The 26,421-nt window shown below is 44.8% G+C and overlaps 2 protein-coding genes across 3 annotated transcripts; both read left to right on the forward strand.

Moving 5' to 3' along the window:
* Positions 1-759: 759 nt before the first annotated feature.
* itgae.2 (integrin, alpha E, tandem duplicate 2) lies at positions 760-16,646 on the forward strand. Its single transcript, XM_076976365.1, has 32 exons — positions 760-912; positions 1,064-1,160; positions 1,285-1,364; positions 1,457-1,524; positions 3,636-3,741; positions 3,863-3,982; positions 4,153-4,212; positions 4,313-4,434; positions 4,523-4,674; positions 5,082-5,235; positions 8,048-8,195; positions 8,402-8,472; positions 8,683-8,809; positions 8,890-9,017; positions 9,107-9,244; positions 9,340-9,552; positions 9,777-9,892; positions 12,642-12,796; positions 12,881-13,029; positions 13,194-13,313; positions 13,417-13,490; positions 13,649-13,772; positions 13,858-13,935; positions 14,253-14,329; positions 14,426-14,506; positions 14,595-14,664; positions 14,821-14,922; positions 15,011-15,043; positions 15,131-15,211; positions 15,679-15,765; positions 15,851-15,961; positions 16,053-16,646. Exons 1-32 carry the CDS (start codon positions 774-776, stop codon positions 16,104-16,106), a joined length of 3,435 nt encoding a protein of 1,144 aa, XP_076832480.1. The 5' UTR covers positions 760-773; the 3' UTR covers positions 16,107-16,646.
* An 870-nt stretch (positions 16,647-17,516) lies between these two features.
* Positions 17,517-25,162, forward strand: cul5a (cullin 5a). 2 transcript variants are annotated; one of them, XM_076976366.1, is made up of 19 exons: positions 17,517-17,667; positions 18,880-18,989; positions 19,085-19,184; positions 19,492-19,668; positions 20,168-20,309; positions 20,740-20,885; positions 21,094-21,174; positions 21,349-21,442; positions 21,582-21,712; positions 21,842-21,949; positions 22,138-22,202; positions 22,639-22,771; positions 22,855-22,986; positions 23,218-23,341; positions 23,427-23,602; positions 23,712-23,873; positions 24,102-24,220; positions 24,309-24,432; positions 24,535-25,162. In XM_076976366.1, exons 1-19 carry the CDS (start codon positions 17,644-17,646, stop codon positions 24,727-24,729), a joined length of 2,343 nt encoding a protein of 780 aa, XP_076832481.1. In that variant the 5' UTR covers positions 17,517-17,643; the 3' UTR covers positions 24,730-25,162. The 2 variants fall into 2 exon arrangements, with proteins under 2 accessions (XP_076832481.1, XP_076832482.1); XM_076976367.1 differs by lacking the exon at positions 17,517-17,667 and adding an exon at positions 18,455-18,476.
* Positions 25,163-26,421: the final 1,259 nt, after the last annotated feature.

Raw genomic sequence — 26,421 nt, forward strand, 5'->3', positions numbered from 1 at the left:
TTTGAGCTCTGCAGAAGAACCATGTGCAGGGCCCACACAGAACACAGTCCTTCCTGAGCACCGCAAAGCCACAGAGAGCTTCCTCCAAATGTCATCTGCAGTCTGTGTTCTTGCCTCTATAGTAACTACAGCAATGGTAAAAAGTGCATTTGTTTAAAAGCAGACTGTGTGTTGTGTTAAACACTGGACTGGTGTGCATGTTGAGTGGTTTGATTAATTTGTTTTCGATGTATGGTGTTGATAAACATCACTTCAATATTTAACAATTGTTTTACCACCTGTCTGTTAGCAATATACTAGTTACATTTTATTGTAAATTGTTGAATAGATGAAATGTTCTTGTTCTCCAAAAGATATAAACTGTTTTTCTTCAGTTATTCATCCCTTTTTAGCAAACATGACACAAATGATGACTTTTGCAATTTCAATCAGACATGTCCAAAGTTCTGAAGGACCCATCAATTAACAGAATAGTGGATCCAGAGACAAGCTCCAGTGATCAGATGTAGTGACGGCTCGATAGCCGGTTCTGGTAAATGTCGAATGATAATCAGAATATAATTTTTTTGTACTTTCATATTACATACTTGTGCAATATAACAATCTACAGTATTTATTTGTTTCATAATGTGATAGGAAACTCCTGATGAGATGAGACATTTGTTCTTCTCCAAAAGCATTTTGACCACTAAAGATCAATTGCGCAATTTTAAGTTGGCATTTCCTAAGTGTTACAGGAACCAACATTTATGTCACCAGAGCAGCAGATCCGGATGTCTCGTCGTCAGACGAGGGCTTGTCATCTAGTTGTGGTGAACACAGTGAGACGTGAGCTCACACTGCTGCTCCTCAAAGTTGTGATGCTTGGGATTAATTCTCTCAAAATGTTTGCAGCTCTCCTCTTGATGACAGGTAGGTTATTTATGATTCAAAATTCATACAGATATGTATGACAGAATTAGACCAATGTAAGTGTATCAACAACAAAGTGTAGAAATAATTCATAAAACTTTAATTCTTGTTGTCTGTCTTTGTGTGTGCTTTATCTGTTCTTCAATCACAGGCACCACAGTGGCATTCAACATATATAACGTGCCTGTGCACCATTTCACAAGTGACGACCCACTGTTTGGACAAACCCTAGTTCAGTCCTCAGATGGGTTAGTCATGTCTAAGTCAGCTTTGGAGATAATTATATCAGTCAATTTATAAAGGCCTGTATCTTTTTTATTGAAAAAAACCTGAAGTTTAGTAAAAAAATAAATCATTTAATTTCTTTTCCAGGGTGTATGTCCTTTCTCCTACCAATGGAGATGTTGTTATATGTAGGTTGGGCAATAATTGCTCCAAAGTAAATATACCAGGTGAGCCTTAGGATCTTTTTCATCATTATGTGTGAAATTTAACAGTGTGAAGAGCATATTTTTTAAATACATACGGTTGAAATCTTTAACAGTGAGCGGGAAGAAGGGTTTACGTCCTGTAGCCTCCGCAGTGTCCAACTGGAACAAGGAGAAGATACTGGTAGAGAAACATCTCGCTTCATCTTACACTGATCAATTTAACATCTTACACTGATCTATTTAACATCTTACACTGATCTATTTAACATCTTCACACGGATCCATTTAACATCTTACACTGATCCATTTTACATCTTCACACGGATCCATTTAACATCTTACACTGATCTATTTAACATCTTCACACGGATCCATTTAACATCTTACACTGATCCATTTTACATCTTCACACGGATCCATTTAACATCTTACACTGATCTATTTAACATCTTCACAGGGATCCATTTAACATCTTACACTGATCCATTTTACATCTTACACTGATCTATTTAACATCTTCACACTGATCCATTTTACATATTCAAACATTTTACATATTCAATATATATATATATATATATATATATATATATATATAAAGCAAGATGTACATTGTCATCAAGTTATAGTGTGTATGTGTATGTATGTGTACGTATATATATATATATATATTGCCATTTTCATCATGCTCTAAATCAGACGTTTCTCATGGTGACAGTTAGAGCTCTGTTCAAAACCACAGTTTCCCCTGTTCAAAGCATCAGACTTGTAACCAACTTCTGTTTAAGTCAGTGAAATGTTCTCCCAATACACTAAACAAGAACTGAAAAGCTTTGTATTGTAACAGTGCTTTTACGATTCTCTCATGTACAGTTATTAGTTATTATTTAACACATGCTGCCAGTGTTCTTCAAACATACTGCAGCTTCAGTAAAGATGAGAGCCAGAACTGGGTGGAAGATCTTCAGACACTCAGGTGACACCGTGTTAAAAACACAGACAGTTTTGTAGTGGAGATCACTGCATGGGCTATGTGTCTGTGAGCACATCTCACTGCATTTATAAATGCAAGCTAAAACTTTCCTATGTAGAGAAGAAACCACATATAAAGAGGATCCAAAATACCCAAATTCAGAGGATAAAGAGGATCCAGAAATGTCTTCTCTGGGCCTGAGCTTACATAACATGGACTGAAGACTGAAGTGGAAGACCTTTGTCCTTTGACCTTTGTCCTTTGACCTTTGTTGTTTTTTCAAAATTTGAAATTCTTTTTGGCAATCATGGATGCTACGTCGTCCTGGCTAAAGAGGAGAGAGAGAGAGAGAGAGAGAGAGAGGCTAAAGGCTAAAGAGGAGAGAGGAGAGAGACCATCCAGCATATCAGCCCACAGTTCAGATGTTCAGATCTGTTGTTCTTGGAGATGGTATGGAGGTCACTGTCCATGATGGTGTTGCTGCCCTTTTTTGAAAACAGGGTTGAATGTTTTACAAACGTCAACATCCATCATTAGAAGAAATAACATAGTTCTTGCATTTTGAAGGGGGGGGGGGTGCAGGAAGCAGCTGTGAGCCAATGACTGTAACTATGGGCAGTCATGGCCTGGCGGTTAGGGAACTGGTCTTGTGACCGGAGGGTCGTGGGTTTGATTCCCAGACAGGCCATGACTGAGGTGCCCTTGAGCAAGGCACCTAACCCCAACTGCTCCCCGGGCGCCGGGCTAGGGCTGCCCACCGCTCTGGGCACGTGTGATCCACAGCCCCCTAGTAATCACTTGTGTGTGTGTTCTGACTGCACAGATGGGTTAAAAGCGGAGGACAAATTTTGATTGGGGTGTAAAAATCACAATTGACAAAATATGGCTCATTTCATTTTTTATGGGAGGTGTTTTTAATGACTGTAACTATGGGAGGTGTTTTTAATGACTGTATCTATGGGAGGTGTTTTTAATGACTGTAACTATGGGAGGTGTTTTTAGCCGTACGTGGACATGCTGAGAGGACATACTGGACGTTTCATTGGAAGGTCCACAGGTCAAACTGGTGACCTTGGCTTGTGTTTCCAAATTTCCAACCTAACGTTTGGCTTTGTTTGTTTCTGTTGTTTTCTGAGTTTGGCCATATGGCCAACATGGATCTCCTCCATAACATCACTAAAATGGTCACATACTCACACAGCCATTTATTTGATGCTGTGACAGCTTCCCACAAAATTAAAAAGATAATCTATGTATCTAAGAATTAGAAGAACTGTGCACCTCAGATGCAATAATAAGTCTTATCTTAAATCTTCAAGGTTTGTAATCAAGTTCGAACCAAGGTGGGTTCCACTGAGAATTTGAATGGCAACTGCACCCTTCTGTCAGGAGAGAAGAAGGAAGACATCAATCCTGCCAGTTTAGGTACGTTGCATCACCAAATTCTGTCTTCAAGAATCATGAATTCTGTCTTCAAGAATCATGAATTCTGTCTTCAAGAATCATGAATTCTGTCTTTAAGACGTTGTAATTCTGACACTTGTAGATGAAATAAATATCAACAAGATGACATTTGAAGGGACATGCCATGAACCACTGAAACAAGATTCCACAAACATCAACAACAATAACAATAACTACCATGGCAACCCCACAGGATATCAGGGTAAATAAATATGATTCACTTCATAACAAAGTCTCTCACATAGCAGTTAAAATATATAAATAATTTTAAGCTTTTTTAAAAACATTTTTAACTTTTATAATCCTAACATTTGAAATTGTAAAATTAGAATTTTTACATTTGAACATTCCATTATTCCATTTTACGATTAGTTCACCAGAGGATGAGAAGAGAAGTTGAGAAGAATGACAAAGAGACAGATGAGGATGAAGGTACTTTTCTTTTTGGCCCGATGTCCACAGACTTCATCTCCAGATTGGGTGTAGTGTAGGGCAGGTGTACCAGCACTCTGGGCCCTGTGTTTGTTTGCAGACGCTGGGACTGAGATTGCCTTCGTGCTGGACGGCTCTGGGAGCATTGAGTGGGAGGATTTTGAGAAGGCAAAATACTTTATTTATAATGTGATGAAGAATGTTTGGACATCATGTTTTAGTGTAAGTAGATATTTAAACCCTTGTCATATTTTTAAGTAATTTTCATGGAAATTCTTCACCTGAAACACTTTAAATGTTCTTCTCTTAGTGCAACTTTGCAATAGTTCAGTATGGAAGTAAAATAAGGACAGAACTCTCACTGCTAGAAAATGATAATGGAACTGAAGCCCTGAACAAGGTGAAGAGCATAAAACAGACGTACAATCTCACCAAGACCGCCTCAGCTCTCTACCACGTACTGTAAGTCCTCTCAGCCCAAACCAGCAGTATTTTATATTTTTATACAGTACGTCAGTGTTTGAATGATGTATGTCCTATGGTATATCAGTGTTTGAATGATGTATGCCCTATGGTATATCAGTGTTTGAATGTATGTCCTATGGTATATCAGTGTTTGAATGATGTATGTCCTATGGTATATCAGTGTTTGAATGTATGTCCTATGGTATATCAGTGTTTGAATGTATGTCCTATGGTATGTCAGTGTTTGATTGATGTATGTCCTATGATATGTCAGTGTTTGATTGATGTGTGTCCTATGGTATGTCAGTGTTTGATTGATGTATGTCCTATGGTATGTCAGTGTTTGAAGGACCTTGCCACAAGACCTTGTCTGTAATAGCTACTGTGTTCTGCTTCACACACAGCACTGAAGTTTTTGTTCCTGAAAATGGATCAAAAAATGATGCAAAAAAAATGATAATCCTGTTATCTGATGGAAGAATATTGGGAGATAATAGAAACCTTACAGATGTTCTGAACATGAATGAGATGAAAGACATTCTTCGCTTTGCTATTGGGGTAAGCGTGGTCTCTTAATGCATGGTGTTACCATTGTTAAAACAATGCAATCGATGGTTCAGGTAATCATCTACCAAGCCTTGATCCGTGACGTATTTACACTTGTAATCATGAAGTGAGCAGAAATTTTAGAAGCGAGCAAAAAACTGAAACGCACGCTGAAAACAGTGAAGTGAGCACATTACAATTCTTGTTTCTCTGCTCTCGCTGTCACTGCTTTTTCTCAGTTTTCTTGATTTTGCGTGCTCAGTGTGTCTGAATTGCTCGATTTAACCTTATCTTTGCGCTCTCATATTAAAGGCAGTAATCTCACTCCATATTTGACCGAGGCTCCACTGTAGTTAAATGCATGTACATACTGTTGCATCTTTGAACTTTTCCACAATTGCTAAAGAGTCTCACAAATCTTTACTGACTAGTATTTGATTATCTGGGAATAGCTCAATGCTAGCCTTAATCCCTGCTCTCTCAGAGATTAGAGTCTGTATGATTTTGTAAAATGTTAACAGGCCATTGTGACGGGAACAGAGGGGCCCAAAGGCGAGGGTTGCACTGAATGGTCTTTATTCTCCATTCTTTGAAACAATAAAAACAGACAAAACAGAAATAACTCCAGCAGGGCAATGTGCAGCACTGGACCGAACAACCTGCAGGGTTAAAAAAGGTGCACAACGTAAACAGGGACAGGTGCTAGTAATGCAGTGATTGGGACAGAGGGAGTGGTTTGGTGCTTGGTGGCGTGTGTTGTGAGGGAGTGATTTGGTGCTAGGGGGCGTGTGTTGTGAGGGAGTGGTTTGGTGCTAGGGGGCGTGTGTTGTGAGGGAGTGGTTTGGTGCTAGGGGGCGTGTGTTGTGAGGGAGTGGTTTGGTGCTCGGGGGCGTGTGTTGTGAGGGAGTGGTTTGGTGCTCGGGGGCGTGTGTTGTGAGGGAGTGGTTTGGTGCTAGGGGGCGTGTGTTGTGAGGGAGTGGTTTGGTGCTAGGGGGCGTGTGTTGTGAGGGAGTGGTTTGGTGCTCGGGGGCGTGTGTTGTGAGGGAGTGGTTTGGTGCTCGGGGGCGTGTGTTGTGAGGGAGTGGTTTGGTGCTAGGGGGCGTGTGTTGTGAGGGAGTGGTTTTGTGCTCGGGGGCGTGTGTTGTGAGGGAGTGGTTTTGTGCTCGGGGGCGTGTGTTGTGAGGGAGTGGTTTGGTGCTCGGGGGCGTGTGTTGTGAGGGAGTGGTTTGGTGCTCGGGGGCGTGTGTTGTGAGGGAGTGGTTTGGTGCTAGGGGGCGTGTGTTGTGAGGGAGTGGTTTTGTGCTCGGGGGCGTGTGTTGTGAGGGAGTGGTTTTGTGCTCGGGGGCGTGTGTTGTGAGGGAGTGGTTTGGTGCTCGGGGGCGTGTGTTGTGAGGGAGTGGTTTGGTGCTCGGGGGCGTGTGTTGTGAGGGAGTGGTTTGGTGCTAGGGGGCGTGTGTTGTGAGGGAGTGGTTTTGTGCTCGGGGGCGTGTGTTGTGAGGGAGTGGTTTTGTGCTCGGGGGCGTGTGTTGTGAGGGAGTGGTTTGGTGCTCGGGGGTGTGTGTTGTGAGGGAGTGGCTTGGTGCTAGGGGGCGTGTGTTGTGAGGGAGTGGTTTGGTGCTCGGGGGCGTGTGTTGTGAGGGAGTGGTTTGGTGCTCGGGGGCGTGTGTTGTGAGGGAGTGGTTTGGTGCTAGGGGGCGTGTGTTGTGAGGGAGTGGTTTTGTGCTCGGGGGCGTGTGTTGTGAGGGAGTGGTTTTGTGCTCGGGGGCGTGTGTTGTGAGGGAGTGGTTTGGTGCTCGGGGGTGTGTGTTGTGAGGGAGTGGCTTGGTGCTAGGGGGCGTGTGTTGTGAGGGAGTGGTTTGGTGCTAGGGGGCGTGTGTTGTGAGGGAGTGGTCTGGTGCTCGGGGGCGTGTGTTGTGAGGCGGCGACCCGGCCTCCCCACCGTGACAGCCATATTTGGAGAAAAACCAAGGCTGTTCGGTACTGTGCACTTCAGACCTCTAGGACGACTTTAACATTCTGTTAACGCTTCAAACTTATAATCAAACAATAATCTCACTGATTATTCTGTGTACACTGGTCAACATGGTGGCTCGGTGGGTAGCACGTTTGCCTCTCAGCACTAGGGTCTTGGGTTCAAGTCCCTATCTGAGTGGAGTTTCCATGTTCTCCCTGTGTCTGTGTGGGTTTACTCCGGGGCCTCTGGTTTCCTCCCACAGTCCAAAGACATGGAGGTTAGGTACATTGGTCCTGATTCTCTGACAAATTCTCCCTGAGTGTGTCTGTGTGTCTTCATGTTCAATAAAAGCAGTTGTCTGAGTGTGTGCATGAATGTGTTTGTATGCCCAGTGGTGGATGGTGCTCTGCCACTAGGGTCTGTCCTCTCTCCCCTTCCTGCACCCCATTCAGTCCCCCAGGGGGCTGTGGATCCCGGTAGAGAGTACGCTGTGCGCAATTGGCTGCCGCTTCTCGCCGGGGTGTGATTGGTAGTGTAAGAGTTGTACCTGTATTAAAATTGTAAAGTGACCTTGGGTATCTAGGTGCTAAATAAGTTGAACATTCATTCATACACTGGCTCAGGTTGTGGAGAATCACACATCTGGGGATTTTTGAAGCTATGAATACAACAAAGGCACAATAAATGCACAATAATCTTCAACAATTTCTATTTCCACATGTTGTTCCTGAATGTCCATGTAAATATTAATGTTTCTAAAATTGCTTATATTAATTATATGATGAAACATTTATTTATATAAATCATCTTTTTTTCCCCTCCCTGTTTTCTTTTTTCTTGTGTTTACATTTCCACACGCTCTGTCTCCAGGTAGGACCTGATGTTGTGAATAATTCCATTGCAGTGAAAGAGATGATACAGATAGCTGGTGATGAAAGCAGATATTTCAATGTTTCTAATTATGCTGCCTTAGAAAATATTCTTTCTTCTTTGGAACAAAGCATTATTGGGATTGAAGGTATGCAATGTTATTTCATTACATAACTTATATGTCATATATGTTATATGTCACACTTAATCAGTTGTGTAATTCAAAGCTGCTTGTCAGTAATTTGGTATTTTTGACTAATGAGGCTTCTGTCTTAATGAAAATGGTGAAACCCTGACACGTGGCCCAACATTCTGAAATGTTTCTTCTGACTGTTTCTTCCGTCTGTTCTCCAGGCATTCAGAGAGGAGCAGGGTTTCATCTTCAGCTTGCGGAGGCTGGATTCAGCACTCATTTAACCCATGAAGTACGCTCTGGAGATTAGTGATGCATGCTGCGCTTCAAGTGCACATAGATAGTTATAAGTCTGAGCTCACTGCCATAATTTATGCTGTACAAATTTCCTCCTGAATGCTCTGTTCTTACCCAAAAGCCTATTTGAAGCATTCAGAACCCTGAAATGCAAAACAACAGTGCTGTCATTAATGTTATTAAATAACGTCTTCCTGACATGCAGGGGTCTTTGCTTTTCGGAGCGGTGGGAGCATATGACTGGAGTGGTGGAGTCATTCTGAAAAGGGGGAATGACAAAACGGTTACATTTCTCAATTCATCAAAGGAAGAACCCAGATTTTCTTACTTAGGTGAGCTCTTCACCGCCACGCTATAGCTGTTCATACAAACCAGTCACCTCAATGAATTCTGCTTGTTTTTGCCATGACAGGGTACAGTGTGACGTCTGCACGTTTGACCAATAAAACACTCTACATATCTGGAGCTCCCAGATACAACCTGACCGGTGCCGTCTTTGTTTTTGACGGGGCTTGTGAGAACGTGCTAACGGGAGATCAGGTGGGACGACACAAACCGAAGCCAAGCTGGTTCACAGCAGGTGCGCTGGCCTGTCTGCCAGTAACCGGCCCTACATGTCGGTCCTGCAGGTGGGCTCGTACTTTGGAGCAGTTCTCTGTGCCTTGGACGTTGATGGTGATGAGGAGACAGATCACCTGCTGGTTGGAGCCCCACATTTTCACACCAGAGGAGAAGAAGGCAAAGTGGTGGTGTACAAGCTGCATCAGGTACATCGACTAAATCCTTCATCCCTACCAGATGGTGTGCACTTCCCTCTGGAGATGTTCCTCAAACTAATAACCGTGCATTCCTGGGACGGCAGGGAAGGTTTGAGAGAGACGGAGAGTTGGGTGGTGTGGGATATGAGTACGCCAGGTTTGGCTCTGCCATAGCCAGCGTCGGAGATGTTGATGGAAACAAACACATGGATGTAGCAGTTGGAGCTCCTCTTGAAGCAGATGATCCGTCTGGTCCCTCTGGAAGCATCTACATCTTTAATGGAGACAAAGATGGAATAAAGAGGCAGTATTCTCAGGTGAGCTTTGTGCTTCCGCCCTACATACCCAGGGCTTTGTGGGTACTTCCTGTAGAGTTGCCCCCTTTGTTTACATTTTATATCACTCACTGAATATTATCGTCTCACAGAGAGACAAACCAAGTTAATGACTTACCTTATTTTGATTTTGTCATTGATAGTCCAATGATTAGCATATTGAGGTCACTTCTGCTTTGAAAAACAAGTTGTGTTTTTCTTCACAGAGAATCTCACCTTCAGATTTAAGGATGAAACTTGTGCATTTTGGCCAGGCAGTAAGTCTGCTGGGATCTGATGGGAACATCAGTGTCGGCAGTGAAGGAGGGGTAACTGTGTTAAAGTGAGTGAAGGAGGAGTAACTGTGTTAAGTTGGTGATGTTAAAAGTATGGTGCACAATTCATTTTACTGAAAAACAATGCAAACCACTTTTCAGATTCATTTGTTCTGCTTATATTTGTAACGCAGCTCGCGCTGCGGGGCGAGGAGACGGACACAAATGCTGAGAAGAGCGAGATTTATTAAAGGATAATCCATAACCGTCGTCAGAGAAGCAGTCCGGGTTCAAAATGGCAGGGCAGTCCGAATAACACATATACACTGGCATGACGAAAACATGATGAGGAAACACAGAGCAACTTACGAACAGGATCTAACAGCGAACAGCAAACACCAACCAATAGCATGAACATAGAGAACAAAATAACCGATAGCCAAAACTGGGGAAGTGCAGGGATTATATACATGACACTAAACTACGAACAGGTGAAGACAATGACACAGGAGCGTGGCAATAAACAAGGGATTCATCAAAACCAACGAGCAGGGCGGGACAAACGGGCAAGAACACAGACACGAGGGAACCCAGAGTGACAGCTAGGAGAGGGGGCGTAGCCCTACGTGACAGAACCCCCCCTCAAAGTGTGCCACTCCGGGGCACGCAAGGGCTGACAGGACAGGGAACCAGACTAGGACAAGACAGGGAACCACGGAACACGGCGAGGGACAGGGACAGCAGACACGGGACAGACCGGAGGAACAGAACAGGGGAAAGCAGGGCACGGAGACCGGGGCATGGCAGGGACAGAGAAACCAGAGACTGGCCAGGAGCTGGGCTGGGGCATGGCGGTACACGGGGCACAGGGAGACCGGACAGGGCAAGGAGCAGGAGCAGGGCTGGACAGCACAGGACCGGGGACAGACACGGGAGTGGGGCCAGGGGACAGGGCAGAGGCGTACACTGAGGCGAAGACAACATGGACCACAGAGACAGGCATGGGCACAAAGCGGGTCGTTACTTGGGGAACAGACACGGGGACAGGGACCTGGAGGAACTGACCAGACACAAACACAGGGATGGGCACAAGGACATGAACAAGCTCACACACAGGAACTGGGACCAACACAAATCCAGGGACAGAACATGGGAGCAAGGGGAACATGGGTACAAAGGCAGGTGTACAGGGCAGAGCAGAGGGCACATAAAGTCCGGGCCCAATAGAGGGCAGCACAGTCTCTGGAGGAACAGGCGCGGTCCGCTGGCAGGCAGCGGGAACAGGCGGCGACCCCTCCTGGGTCGCGGAGACAGGAACCGGCGAGGACGACCCCTCCTGGATCGCGGGGACAGGAACCGGCGAGGACGACCCCTCCTGGGTCGCGGGGACAGGAAACGGCGTGGTCTGCCTACGGGCAGCGGGAACAGGTTGCTGTGGCAAGGAGAAGTCCTCGGGGGGCGTGTACGCCAAGCCGACGTCCTCGGGGGGCGTGTACGCCAAGCCGACGTCCTCGGGGGGCGTGTACGCCAAGCCGACGTCCTCGGGGGGCGGAGTCGCCGCACTGACGTCATCGGGGGGCGGAGTCGCCGCACTGACGTCATCGGGGGGCGTGTCCGCCATACTGACGTCATCGCGGGTCTCAGCCGGCCACTCCCTGTGCGAGTGTCCACCACCCACCCCCAAAAAATACTTAGGGGGCCTTTGGGGAGAGGCTTCCGGGATCAGCGGAGGGAGGTCTCTTTCAGGGAAGGAGGCTTTCTCAGGCTCGGTGGCGGCAGGGCTCTGAACCGGGGGCGTGGTCTTCCTCCCTCCCCGGTCTGGTCTGCGCCTGGAAGAACATACAGACACAACTGCTTCTCGGTGGCTTTCACGGTGACTCCGCCTCGTCGGAGGTATCGGGAGCTCACAATGACTCTTGAAAGCCAACCGAGAGCCAAGCCAACGCTCGTCTGCACATTCCTCCCGCCTGCCCAAATCGCGCTACAGGTTGTTCCTTCCCATAGCGAGTATCGAGTCGGGCAGACACATAGCGCTTACCGGGGAGCTCGCCGCTAAAGCCAGAAACCGAACGTGGTTTTGCTTCGTTCTTACAGCGACGAGACTCCCATGTACCCACAGCACCAGGGAATTTCCTGTCTCTGGTTCGTTCGCGCTGCAATATCGGAGAGTCGAACTGGATCAAACCAGTCAACATCTCATCGCAGCGGTTGAACTTGCCAGAGTCTCGCTCTCTCGCTGTGTCCTTGGTTGATCGGTTATTATGTAACACAGCTCGCGCTGCGGGGCGAGGAGACGGACACAAATGCTGAGAAGAGCGAGATTTATTAAAGGATAATCCATAACCGTCGTCAGAGAAGCAGTCCGGGTTCAAAATGGGAGGGCAGTCCGAATAACACATATACACTGGCATGACGAAAACACGACGAGGAAACACAGAGCAACTTACGAACAGGATCTAACAGCGAACAGCAAACACCAACCAATAGCAATGAACATAGATAACAAAATAACCGATAGCCAAAACTGGGGAAGTGCAGGGATTATATACATGACACTAAACTACGAACAGGTGAAGACAATGACACAGGAGCGTGGCAATAAACAAGGGATTCATCAAAACCAACGAGCAGGGCGGGACAAACGGGCAAGAACACAGACACGAGGGAACCCAGAGTGACAGCTAGGAGAGGGGGCGTAGCCCTACGTGACAATATTAGATACATTTGTTTCTTATTTAGTGCTTGGAGCCTTTTACTACTACAAGAGGATATTCTTTATTAATATAATTGCTTTGTGTATATTTAATATCTTTATAGGCCACTTCCTGTTATCATTATCAACCCAACAATAAGGTTTACTCCGACTTCGAAAATCATCCCATTAATTCAGCAAACCAATGACAAATCAATGTTGAGTGACTCTACTATTTCTCTACAAATCTGCTTTGATGCAACAAAGAACACATTAAATGGTGAGTGATCAATATTTATCAGCATTACAACAAAGATCACACTAAAACTTTTCTTTTAACCTGATTCACATTCTGTCATTTTAGGCAATGAAATACTGCTCATTGAGTACCAAATTGATCTGGACTGTGATAAAGAGGAAAAGCGACTATCCTGTGATAGCTGTCAAAAAAGAACCAACTTCACTATGACATCTGAACTAAGTTGTACCAATAATATAAAACTGAATTTTGTGGTACGTTGATCTGTAAACAGAAAGCATGAAATATCCATTTAAAAAATATATTATTAAATGTTTCTTATAGATTTGAATTGTTTGTGTTATTCAATATATTTGTGTTTATTATTTATTGTTTATTTGTTTGTGTTGTTCTGTATGTAATACTAAATAAACTGCAGGGTTGCTATGACTGTTTCTCACCCATCAAAATCAAACTGAGTTTCGACTCACCAGCTCCATCTAGTGGAAAGCCTCTGCGAGTTCTTGATGCTTTTCGCTCAAAAGAGATCGTAGATAAGGTAGATAACGTCTTCATTGTTAAAAAGTTGTATTGTTAAAAAGGGGATGTAAGTCTACTTTCTAACCAATATACTACTCTCTCTTCCTTTTCAATCGGTGCAGATTATGTTTGAAAAGGAATGCAAAGAAGAATATCAATGTCAGTCAAATATTTCACTAAGTGATTCAACTCTCAGGTATGTGTTTTCTGAGACTACTGTCCTGAGCAGCCCAGGACAAGGAGACAATGTCCTGATCTGGAGAACTGCAGAGCTTAAACTGGGCCACACTGGGCTGAACGGAGAGTCCTGCTGTTTTCATGATTACATATTCCTCCCAATTTATGTCATTGCAGTACCAACACTGTTGTTATTGGTTCCACTCAAAGTTTGGATCTAACTTTTAATCTTACCAATACTGGGGACACCTCCTATATCACCACTCTGACTTTGACTTATCCCAAAATTCTGCATGTGCAGGTAAATCACCAACACATTTTTCATTATTACTTGTTGGTGTTTCATTTTACCATATTTATTACGACAATTTTGTTTGGGTTTGCAGAAAATTGGACAATGTGAAGAGAAGAATTTTCAAATAACGTGCAAACTTTTACATCCTAAATTCAAACATGGTAAACAGGTATAAAAGACACCGTGACAAGGCAATCTGACCCTTTTATATGACTACATTATGTGTATATTTAGGAGACTTAATCATGTGTATATTTAGGAGACTTAATTATGTGTATATTTAGGAGACTTCATTATGTGTATATGTAGGAGACTTCATTATGTGTATATGTAGGAGACTTCATTATGTGTATATGTAGGAGACTTCATTATGTGTATATGTAGGAGACTTCATTATGTGTATATTTAGGAGACTTCATTATGTGTATATTTATCTGAGGACATTCCATTGGTTCTGTATTTGCTCACTATTCTCTTTACCATTAGGTACTATTCACTGTTACCTGGCAACCTACGAACACATCAGATCAGACAAGTGCAAATATAACTGCTGTTTTAACAGGGTCATTAAAACATTAAAACATTCTCTCTGTAACTTAACTACAACACCATTCTGTGCAAATATTCCACTCAGATAATACTGTGTATCTCTATTACAGTGGAAATAATGGCACTGAGAAACTTGACTCTAAGACCTATTTCTTTGGAGTGAAGTATCCTCTTGGAGTTCAATTAAAAGGGTTTGTATGTGGACATGAGGGCAGTGCTTTAAAACGTCAACCCTGCACTTACGTTGGTCCATTTGACACTTGCTCCTCTTTTCAACAGGTATGCTACACCACAGGGACTCACTGTTACAGGGGAGGAAACACACAAGGAGCTGGAATTCAACTTTCAGGTAGATGATTATTTGAAGGTAGCAGTGATAAAAGTCAGAGATTGCTCCTAAATGTTTGAAGAGTTATGCGGTGAGCACTGGGTCTGCACTAGGGACAGGGGTTTGGTCTACGATACTCACATTTAACACTCTGTATTCTTTGTCTTGTGTTTGAAGCTGTTGGGCAAAAATGAATACAGAGCCAAAATAAATGTAACCATAACAATAAAAAAAGAGACGCACAACACCGATTTGAAAATCTTGAATGTTCAGCCAACAGTAAGTACAGTCAGAAGAGACTGGAAAAATTGTGAGACACTGGAATTGACTTCATATATTCACTATAGTACCATCTCCTTCCTGTTAGAGTTGCACACTGCCACCTGTTGGTACGTCTGAGGTAAGAGACTTCTTATTAATGTTCACCTTTGTAAACTTTTATGCTGGAATTGACTATGTGCAGTACAGTAACCTTTTGTGCTTCTAGGCCATCTACACCATTGAGTGTAGTCTGATAGACCCTCAAAAGATTACCATTAAAACGGAGACCCATATCCATGACATTCAGGTACAGATCATCCGTTAGTCATGTCCATGTCTCTCTTTTCAACATGTGATGCATTTTTCTTGTTCTGGATTCTATAATTTGCATGTTGTCTATATGTTAGGTACATATAGACAACATGCAAATTATAGAATCCAGAACAACCCCCCCCCCCCCCCCCCCCCCAGTGTTTTGTAGTGTAGTGGTACTGTAAAGTCCTGGTTGTGACATCTATTGAAGAGATGGCTGACAGTTAGGGAGGGGGACAGTGAGGCCAGAGGACTCTTGGTACAAAATAAACTCTTGGCTCTATGTAAATGACTCCTGAGAGGGGCACCACTTGATTTGAAAGTTACCACTTGATTTGAATTTGCCAGATCAAAAAATTTTGCATTTTGCACTTTATTTGTTCATGTCCTTCAACCAGTCAAATCGCAGCAACTTTCCACTTTTAGTTTGTTAAGACAATGTTATTTTTCAAACATAAACAGAACAACAACAATGAAAAGATCATCGCCACAGCAGAACTCAGCTTTGACAAGAACATCTATGAAGAAACAGACATGAACAAGGCGGTGGTGAGCTGTACTACCCACCCCTCAGAATTCTCTCTGTGTTTTTTCATTTGATTCTGATTTATTCACTGTTTTTGACTCAATGCAGGTGGAGGTGATGCTTTTCAAGATAACTGTGGTGACATCAATAGTTCCTATTATAGGGGGCTCCATTGGTGGGCTTCTGTTTTTAATCATCCTGATCATTATTCTCATAAAGGTAAAGTGAATAACTCCTCTCTTAAGCTTACATGATAAAATTAATCATCTTAAAGAGCATTAATATTTCCTTTGTGCTCATTTCCCTGTAGTGTGGGTTCTTCCGCAGACGTCATAAAGTGGACCGTAGTGAGAGTATACACTGAGGGATCACAGAGTCATACTGACCAGACGTACATCTGTAAACTGATGAATTTTTATAATTATAAAGACAGTTATTAGGCTATTAGTAAAACTGTCATTGGTAAAATGTAACATTTTTATGTAAATGTGCCATATTTGTCAATTGTGATTTTCACCTCAATCGAAATTCGTCTTCCGCATTTATCCATCTGAGCAGTGATAACACACACACACACACACACACACACACACACACACACACACACACACATACACACATACACTAGTGATCACTAGGGGGCTGTGGTACACACACACACACACACACACACACACACACTAGTGATCACTAGGAGGCTGTGGTGCACATGTGCCCAGAGCAACATTAGGTATGTCTTAGTACTTTTATGTATGTTGTATTATTATTCCAAAAACTGTCATTAGGTAACTTTTTATAGTTAAGACTGAAATTTCTCATTACGTTTTTAAATATCATATTTCATATTCATGGAGTAAAATGTGAAGTTGTAATTCTGAGTTTTAATTAAATTTCCTGGATTTTTCTTGAATGTTTTATTATTTCTACATGCACAAAAACATCAATTTTTAATAACTTATAAAGAAGTAACGTATTCCACCCATCCTCCTCTGCTCATCTGAGTTTGGGTCACAGAGGCAGTGTCCTAGGCAGAGATATAATCTCTCCAGCGCTCTTCACAACAGTACAGAGTCCACAACACTGCAGCCACCACACACCTGTCAACCTGCCGCTCCAACCCCCCCCCCACCCACCCACCCCCCCCCCCCCCCCCCACTCCTGATCCTCAGATACTTGAACTCCTCCACGTGGGGACAGCAAAATAATTTAGGGGTGGGGCGGGGGGCATATTTTTGTCATATTTTGAAAGCAGTCCTATTTCTACACTACATTGACAGCTCTCTTGATGGTGTACATTCATGGTGCAGCTCTCTGTTCTTTACCAACTATAACCCTTGACCTAGGGTGACCTTCACTTACATCCATTTTCCCAAACATGTCCTCTTTTTGGGACCTACAACATGTGTGGATGGGATTACCTGGTGCTGAAATGTGCAGATCTTGGCTTCCATCCTACGTAACCATAAAGAAAATTTTAATAATATGTCTAAGCCAATTTAATCCTAACTGAGCACTAAATGGTCTTGTACACAAAATAGTATTTTCCTTTAAAAACGCCCAAGTGATATAAATCATTATTACTTTACACATGTTGCGATCTTGATCTTGCGCGCAGAAGTTATCCATCCACCTCGTGAAAAATCCTTGGAAATCACGGATTTACGTTTAACATTTTTAACGTTCCTCAGCATATTAAAAACCTCAGTAATTCTGTAAATCTGTGTAATTCGAGGTCCGTCATTCTTGCGACAGGTTATTTGTTAACTGCGGTTCAGCTGTGGCCCGTGACCGGAGCAGCGCGCGGCGCCTCGCTAACCCCACGCGCGCTGCTGCTCGCTCAACTCTCGCGCGCTGCTCGCCCAACTCTCGCGAGGCCGAGCGGGGGAGTAAGTTGAGGAAACATGGCGATGTCTAATTTGTTAAAGGTAAGAGATACAGGAGCCCCCCCCGCGCTTTTAATCCCTCACCGAACGGTTCGTGGGTTTTTATTTCACGCGTTTGCTGCAGAAGCGCCAGAATCACCGTCTCTCGGGCTCCATACACGATGGGGTTTCTCGGGCACCGTTGTGCACAACCCCTTTCAGCTAGTTAGCCAATTAGCTGGTTCACACTACTGACTAGCAGCAGCTAGCCTGCTAGTAGTGGATAGCAGCTAATGCTAAAGCTAATGCTAAAGCTAATGCTAACGCTAACATCCAAGCTCCGCGTTGGCCCATGGAAGCCCGCGCTAGTGCCACAATACCAGGTGGTCGGTTAGCCTGTTAGCAGTACACTGGGTAGCGGGGTTGTGGTGTTTGTCCGCGGGTCTCCACCGTGTCTCCACCGCGGGTCTCTGCCCACATCAACCCGCCCGTGTTCGCTGGAGTCGCATGAAGCCGAAGCTTTGACGCGGTTAGCCTCAGATAGCCGAGCGGCTAGCCGGAGTTAGCGGGCTGGCTAGCTGTGTTAGCCGGTTTGTTAGGCACCTGCTTGACGGTGACTGACAGAAACAGACAGACAGTCGTTTGTTCTCCTTACATTTGACACAAGAAGCACATTTAAAACAATATTAAATGTCATTTGTGGCCCGTTGTGAATTCGGGGCGCCTGCTCGCTAATATTAGCTGAAGGTCCAACAGCGTCGTTGCCGGTTTCTCATTATACACAAAACGTCAAACTACAACTGTGATCAACATTTTGTCCGTGGCGCGTCTGTGGTCACAGAAGTTAGACAGATGGCGATTTGACCAGCTTGGTAAATAACTAACATCTTGTGCTTGTGGAAAGGAATAAAGTTAGTCAGCTACCTGTGGAAAATAAAGCCCTGGTAGCTGTCACAGAATTGTGTCTTACATGTCACTCAGGCATCATGACACACACATATAATGTAATATATTTTCCTACAAACACGAGTCTTTCATATGCAAAGGTCTGCCTAATGACAATGTGCAGCAGTTACTTTTTAAACTGCTAATGTTTTGGGTTATATACCAACCTAAAAATAAATAGGCCTATGGATTGTGCACAAAAGAGGAGCATTTGTACATATTAGTCTTTTTCATTTCAATCCTAATTTTCTACGGGGGGTATGTGGATATAAACCATACATCAACCAAGCTTGATTAGGCCTGTTTGATCTTGCTCAATTCCTCCTTCAGAACAAAGGGTCCCTCCAGTTTGAAGACAAGTGGGACTTGATGCGTCCGATTGTTCTTAAGCTACTTCGCCAGGAGTCTGTGACTAAGCAGCAGTGGTTTGATCTTTTCTCGTAAGATTTCACTCTTTATTGTTATGGTTGTTGCTCTTTTGCTGTTGGTCTGAAGAGTCGGTCTCACTGCTTTGCTGCGATTCCCTCCGCTGCAGAGACGTTCATGCTGTGTGTCTGTGGGATGACAAAGGCCCGGCCAAGATCCACCAGGCTCTTAAAGAAGACATCTTAGACTTCATTAAGCAAGCACAGGCGGTAAGTCTTCATCCTTCTTCCATACAGGCACTTCATCCGTGCCTCTGTTGCCTCTGGCTTGTGCAGTAGCGATCTGGACCCATACATTTGTAAAGTTCCTCTGTGAAAATTCAGTGTGTTTAAAAGTGATGTATAAATATATTTGACTTCGGTTTGCGATGGGAGCTCAAAGCTTGTGTGAGGGGCCTTTTGAGACTCCCTTGAACAGATGAACTGTAGTGGTGTTTGAAACATTTCTCATGGTTGGTCTGACTGACCTTGCTGGCTCACAGCTGATATTCCTTTGGTCCAACTTCATGGCTTTCAGAGGGTCCTGAGCCACCAAGACGACACGGCTCTCCTGAAGGCCTACATTGTAGAGTGGAGGAAGTTCTTCACGCAGTGCGACATCCTGCCTAAGCCTTTCTGCCAGCTGGAGATCACCCTGATGGGCAAACAAGGGAGCAACAAGAAGTCCAGCGTTGAAGACAGCATAGTGCGCAAGGTGAGTAGAGACCAGACCAGAGACCAGACCAGAGACCAGACCACAGACCAGACCACAGACCAGACCAGGGACCAGACCAGGGACCAGACCAGGGACCAGACCAGGGACCAGACCAGGGACCAGACCAGAGACCAGACCAGAGACCAGACCACAGACCAGACCACAGACCAGACCAGAGACCAGACCAGAGACCAGACCACAGACCAGACCAGAGACCAGACCAGAGACCAGACCAGAGACCAGACCACAGACCAGACCAGGGACCAGACCAGGGACCAGACCAGGGACCAGACCAGAGACCAGACCAGAGACCAGACCAGAGACCAGACCAGAGACCAGACCAGAGACCAGACCAGGGACCAGACCACAGACCAGACCACAGACCAGACCACAGACCAGACCAGAGACCAGCTCCTCAGAACCAGCAGAACATCAACGTTCACTCTGACCCCCCCCAGTTTGACCCCCTTCTTTGCTTTTTCATCTTCTCCTTTTGTAGCTGATGTTGGACACTTGGAACGAGTCCATCTTCTCCAACATCAAGAACAGGTTGCAGGATAGTGCAATGAAGTTGGTCCATGCTGAAAGACTTGGAGAAGCCTTTGATTCTCAGCTGGTCATTGGTGTGCGTGAATCCTACGGTGAGACGGCAAGAATTTGAGAATTATGCACTGATTATACTTCATAATATTTCATGTTGGGGGGGGGGGTACTGTTTTAGTTATGATGGAAATTAAGCTGCATGGGTTTTTTGTTTTCTTTAAACAAAAGCTGGAAGGTTGTGGTTTAGTAACTGTAATAGAGGTAATAATTAAAGGTTTAGTAACTGTAATAGAGGTAATAACATTGTTGGGGTTTGTAGACTCTAATTAAAGGTTTAGTAACTGTAATAGAGGTAATAACATTGTTAGGGTTTGTAGACTCTAATTAAAGATTTAGTAACTGTAATAGAGGTAATAACATTGTTAGGGATTGTAGACTCTAATTAAAGATTTAGTAACTGTAATGGAGGTAATAACATTGTTGGGGTTTGTAGACTAATTAAAGGTCACCACTGTAACTGTTTTTCAGTGAACCTGTGTTCCAACCCTGATGATAAGTTGCAGATCTATAGGGATAACTTTGAGAAGGCCTACCTGGACTCCACCGAGAGGTTCTACAGGACACAGGCACCGTCTTACCTGCAGCAAAATGGAGTCCAAAACTACATGAAATATGTATGTTTACATGTAACATGTATTGTTATGGGTATTCATCATCCATCCATCATTCAAAATCCATTTATTTTACCACCACGGTAACCGTGTGTACAGGAAATGGATCGTATGTCCTCTGTATCTTCAGTTTACTTGGTGAGCTCACGGTAGCTAATGGACACAGTGGTGTGTCTATGGTGCCTTATGCCTTTTTGTGTTTGGTGTGCAGGCAGACGCTAAGTTAAGGGAGGAGGAGAAACGTGCACTACGGTATCTAGAGACACGACGTGAATGTAACTCTGTTCAGGCAGTAAGTATTTAGACATGCAAGTGAATGTAACTGTTGAGGCAGTAAGTATTTAGACACCCACTGTGAATGTTCAGGCAGTATATAGACTCGCAAGGTAGCGTCAGAGCTTTCTTCAGATATTCTGTCCTGTTTGTGCATTCAGAATGAATGACTGGAATCTGATCTTATCTCCAGCTTATGGAATGTTGTGTGAATGCACTGGTGACATCTTTCAAAGAAACAATCTTGGCAGAATGTCCAGGAATGATCAAACGCAATGAGACTGACAGTAAGTGTTAAAGACTGTGTGTGTGTGTGTGTGTGTGTGTGTGTGTGTGTGTGTGTGTGTGTGTGCGCATTAATTAATGGTTTACTGTGTAATTGCTGACATATCTGAAGATGTTTAAATGCCACCCACACCTGTGCAGAGCTACATCTGATGTTCTCTCTGATGGACAAAGTCCCCAGTGGAATTGAACCCATGCTAAAGGACCTGGAGGAGCACATCATCAGTGCTGGGCTAGCGGACATGGTAGCAGCTGCTGAGACCATCACAACTGTGAGTGAGGAGCGAACGTTAGACTGGACGGGGTTCTGTGGTGCTTACAAGAGCACGCTGGGGAACGGGTGATGCATGTCTGTTCAGGACTGATTCATGTCTGTTCAGGACTGATTCATGTCTGTTCAGGACTCTGAGAAGTATGTGGAGCAACTCCTCACCTTGTTCAACCGCTTTAGTAAACTTGTGAAGGAGGCCTTCCAAGATGACCCACGATTCCTCACAGCTCGAGACAAGGTGAGTACATGTGTGTCATTTCATTGCTGCATTACAGTTCAAACCCTGCGTTGTACTGATGGACGGTCATCAATTATCAAAGAGCTTCTTGCAGTGTTTTTAGTTCTAGTCTGATTGTCTCACAGATTTTTCACACGTTTCTTTGAAGAAGCACGTGTGTATCAGAACGGTCTCTCCACGTCTCTTAGGCATACAAAGCTGTGGTGAATGACGCTACAATATTTAAGCTGGAGCTGCCTATGAAACAGAAAGGGTGAGTAGATGCAGCTGGTGTTTCAACTTGTACGGCACCACAGGACGTCAAGATTAGAACGCCTTTATACCTTCAAGTCTGGAGGTGTTAAGAGAGGTGTTGCAAAGATGATCTCTTCATGATAGCGGTTTGTTACAGTGCCATGTGTCCAAGGAGCTAGCATAAGAAAGGTGTTGAGGACATGCTAACCGTGTCGGAGGTGCCTAGGCTTCTGTCTGCATCCCAACAGCAGAGCATGCTGCATCTGAGGATGACGTGGCCTTACCTCACTTTGATCTCACTCTTCCTCTGTTGCCAGGATCAAGAACGTGCTGATTGGTTCTGACGCGTCTTTTTGGACCTAGCTCACATTCCTGCGCATGTCTTTGTGCCCGTTTCTCTGTGCCTTGGTCCATAATGTATGTTTCTTCGCTAAATGGATTCTACTCACATGCAGAGTGGGTCTCAAAACGCAGCCCGAGTCCAAATGCCCAGAACTGCTGGCAAACTACTGTGACATGTTGCTGAGGAAGACCCCTTTGAGCAAGAAGCTCACCTCCGAGGAGATCGAGCTGAAGCTGAAAGAAGTGGTGAAGACCTCCTCCGATCACACCAAGCCCATGTCCTGGTTCGGTAGAGATGGCACCACTTATCGGTTTCCTCTGCTTTGTAGTTACTGGTGCTGAAATACGTCCAGAACAAGGATGTGTTCATGAGGTACCATAAAGCTCACCTGACGAGGAGACTCATCCTGGACATCTCGGCAGACAGTGAGATAGAGGAGAACATGGTGGAGTGGCTCAGGGTAAGGAGGACGCTCTTGTTGACATAGTGAACATGTCCAGGTCTGCACAGTGGTATTGTTTTCAATAGAATATATCATCACTCACTCAGGTTTAGCAAGTGAAAGATTCTTTGCCATAGCAGATATATACACACAGGTAGTTTGGGTGCTCTGTAATAACATTGCTTTGCATCAGTGACACTTTATGTCCACGTTCTACAAAAGTATTATTGTGTGTGTTTAATTCTACAGGAGGTTGGTATGCCTGCTGATTATGTCAACAAGCTGGCCAGAATGTTCCAGGATATTAAAGTCTCTGAAGATCTGAACCAGGTCTTCAAGGAGATGCACAAACACAACAAGCTTGCTTTACCAGGTACGTTTGGGTGTAGAGTCTTCTCTTTGACTTTGTCTAAAGGCCAGCAGGTCACACCTCCTCTCATGCTCTCTCTCTCCTGCAGCGGACTCTGTTAACATAAAGATCTTGAACGCTGGCGCATGGTCTCGCAGCTCAGAGAAGGTCTTCGTCTCGCTGCCCACCGAGTTGGAGGATCTCATTCCTGAGGTAGAAGATTTCTACAAGAAGAATCACAGTGGCAGAAAACTCCACTGGCACCATCTTATGTCCAACGGCATTGTGAGTGGTGACTGGGCCTTTGTTCGTTCTGTGTGGTGGTGGATTCTGTCTGTGACCACCCTGAAGCAGCCCTCCTTGGTTAGTAAAATGGCTTCTGTCTTTCTCTCAGATCACGTTTAAGAATGAAGTGGGTCAGTATGACTTGGAGGTCACAACCTTCCAACTGGCTGTCCTCTTCGCCTGGAACCAAAGGCCCAGGGAGAAGATCAGCTTTGAGAACCTGAAGCTCGCTACCGAGCTTCCCGACGCAGAGCTGAGACGCACCCTCTGGGTGAGGGTTCACGTGCCAGATCCCCCCCCCCCCCTTTCCATTATAGATTCATTAGAATTCAAGCGGTTTTACTTCCACCCCCCTCCTGTGTTTGGTGAGGGGAGCAGACTCTCCCTTCTTCTCAGACGGTCTTTTTGTTCCCCTCTCCAGTGGAGTGTGGACGAGTCCATTGGTGTCGTAAGACGTGATCCGTGTGCTCCGTTCTGACTGTGTGTGTTTCTCTCCCAGTCTCTCGTTGCCTTCCCAAAACTCAAGCGGCAGGTCTTGTCATATGAACCTCAAGTGAGCTCGCCCAAAGACTTCACAGACAGCACACTGTTCTTCGTTAACCAGGAGTTCTCCTTGATGTGTGTATCCAACCCTGCACTTCATTATAAACCTAATGTATTTTTTTTTATGCTTACAACCTATTAATTTAGCTGTGTAACTTTTCAGAAAAAATTCCAAGGTTCAGAAGAGGGGGAAGATTAACCTGATTGGCCGTCTGCAGTTAACCACAGAGCGAATGAGGGAGGAGGAGAATGAAGGCATCGTCCAGCTTAGAATATTAAGAACCCAGGTAGGTACACCTGGAGAGTCTGTTTCTTCATGTACGTTCAGACAGGACACTGTGCTCGTGTACAGAGGCAGTTTCTTCCTGTGCTTGTGTTGGATCTTGTAGGAGGCCATCATTCAGATCATGAAGATGCGGAAGAAGATAACCAACGCCCAGCTGCAGACGGAGCTGGTTGAGATCCTGAAGAACATGTTCCTTCCACAGAAGAAGATGATCAAGGAGCAGATCGAGTGGCTCATCGAGCACAAGTACATCAAGCGGGACGAGTCGGACATCAACACCTTCATCTACATGGCGTAGAGCTCCAGTGTGGGTTGGAGAAGTTTGTTCTGATGGAGAAGAAGAGAGCGAGTGTATGGAGGGTGATGCAGCGAGGGGTGGGGGGGGGTCATGGAGGAACCATGCCTGAAGCCCACCTTCACACGGAGGGCAGGGCTTGATTTACGACACACACCAGAATAGCTCACTGAGGGGGGAAAAAGAAGGAAAAGAATCTCCTGCCTACCTTACAGAAACGTGAGATGAGGGTTGGAGGAAGAAAAAATAAACAGACAAAATGGATTCTATTTTTGCCAACTGGTAGTCAGTGTGCATGGTGGGTGGTTTGCCTTTTTGTTTGTTTTTGTTTTCCTTGTTTTGTTTTTCTTTGTGGGTGTCCACATCTCTGACAGCATGCCGTCAGTGGGAGTGTCCTAGCCATTGGAGGACGTGTTTGTGCACCGCCCCCACCCCCCCCCCCCCCCCCCCCCCCAACAGGACCACCTTCACTCTCCACCTCCCTCGGGCCTCGGTGATGCCCACGGCCTTCCCGTGTCACTGTCACCCTCGTCACGGTGCTCCCCCGGGGAGCTCCGCCCACTGCCCTTTCACAGCCCCTCCCACCGCAGAGGAGTCAGCCCCCCCCCCAAGCCCGGCGGGAGGGCGGGGCCTGAACGCGAGCACTTTACACACCGTGTCAGCATGACTTTGTTTCTCACCTCTTACGCCATTGTGTTATTTCTTCTGCTGTTTTCTTTCTTCTTCGAGAGGTCATTGATCTACACATTGTGTTACCCTGATGTCCTGACGTGTTACCCTGATGTCCTGACGTCACACCTCCTCCACGCTGCTCTCCACATCTGTCCTCGCTCTGGCCTGTGTGGGTGGGTGTGTTGGGTAGACTGGCGGGTGTGTTGGGTTGTGGTTGTCTTTATTATTACTGTATTACAAGCCAGTAAGGTCAGTTAACAGGTGTTTTTTTGTTTCTTTCTTTTTTCTTTTTTTTTTTTTGCTGTGTTACTCATTCTTGAGTGGAGGCAGAAAGGTCACGTGAAGTCCGTTCTCAGCCTCACGTGAAAGTAGAGCTGACTGCTCTGTTCTCACGTGTGAAAGAGAGAATAGAAGTCATGACTGTAGGCACAGTGAGAAGGCCACGTTATTTCAGAAACACGTAGTACTGCTGTAAATCCCACAATGTTGTTTGAATGCTTTTCATGCTAGAAACAGTTTACATCTTCACCGATCACATACTGCCAAAGCTGTAGACAATATTTGAGGAATATTTTTCACGTTTTCATCTTCCTTGAGCATAATTTGTTCCCTCTGACACGTTGTGTCTCTGAAACGTGCATTTGTGAGGGGTTTTCTGCCCTATGCACACACTGGAGTGGTTTTGCTTCAGCTAGTGTTCCTTAAGCTTGGTTAATACATCAGATTACTTGGTGTTTTGCTTTTGAAGCTGCACTCTTGAACAGAAAAGCCTAGTAGCAGATATGGGGATTTCGTGTAGTGCTCCAACATAGTTTTTACGGTAATAGTGTGATGGGAGGAGATGAGAATGAAGCCAGTTCTCTCCTGACCCAGGTGTGGTTACTCAGTGAAGGCATGTTCGGTGTCTGAGGTTTTCTTCTTTAGGTTTTGCACTGGTGCTGTGAGGCTAATAGGTTATCTAATAAAGCAGTGTGTAAAGAGCATGTAAAAATCACTATGCAGTCTCTGTCAGGTTGTGAAATT

The sequence above is a fragment of the Brachyhypopomus gauderio genome, chromosome 16, assembly GCF_052324685.1.
Source record: "Brachyhypopomus gauderio isolate BG-103 chromosome 16, BGAUD_0.2, whole genome shotgun sequence".
NCBI classification, from domain to species: domain Eukaryota; kingdom Metazoa; phylum Chordata; class Actinopteri; order Gymnotiformes; family Hypopomidae; genus Brachyhypopomus; species Brachyhypopomus gauderio.

Coding starts and splice junctions, on each gene's coding strand:
- itgae.2 (XM_076976365.1), top strand. CDS start 774: ATGTCTCGTCGTCAGACGAGGGCTTGTCATCTAGTTGTGGTGAACACA. Junction 3,742..3,862: donor CATCAATCCTGCCAGTTTAG/GTACGTTGCATC, acceptor TGACACTTGTAG/ATGAAATAAATATCAACAAG. Junction 14,923..15,010: donor TCTTGAATGTTCAGCCAACA/GTAAGTACAGTC, acceptor CCTTCCTGTTAG/AGTTGCACACTGCCACCTGT.
- cul5a (XM_076976366.1), top strand. CDS start 17,644: ATGGCGATGTCTAATTTGTTAAAG. Junction 18,990..19,084: donor CAGTGGTTTGATCTTTTCTC/GTAAGATTTCAC, acceptor CCTCCGCTGCAG/AGACGTTCATGCTGTGTGTC. Junction 22,772..22,854: donor AGCTGAAGCTGAAAGAAGTG/GTGAAGACCTCC, acceptor TCTGCTTTGTAG/TTACTGGTGCTGAAATACGT.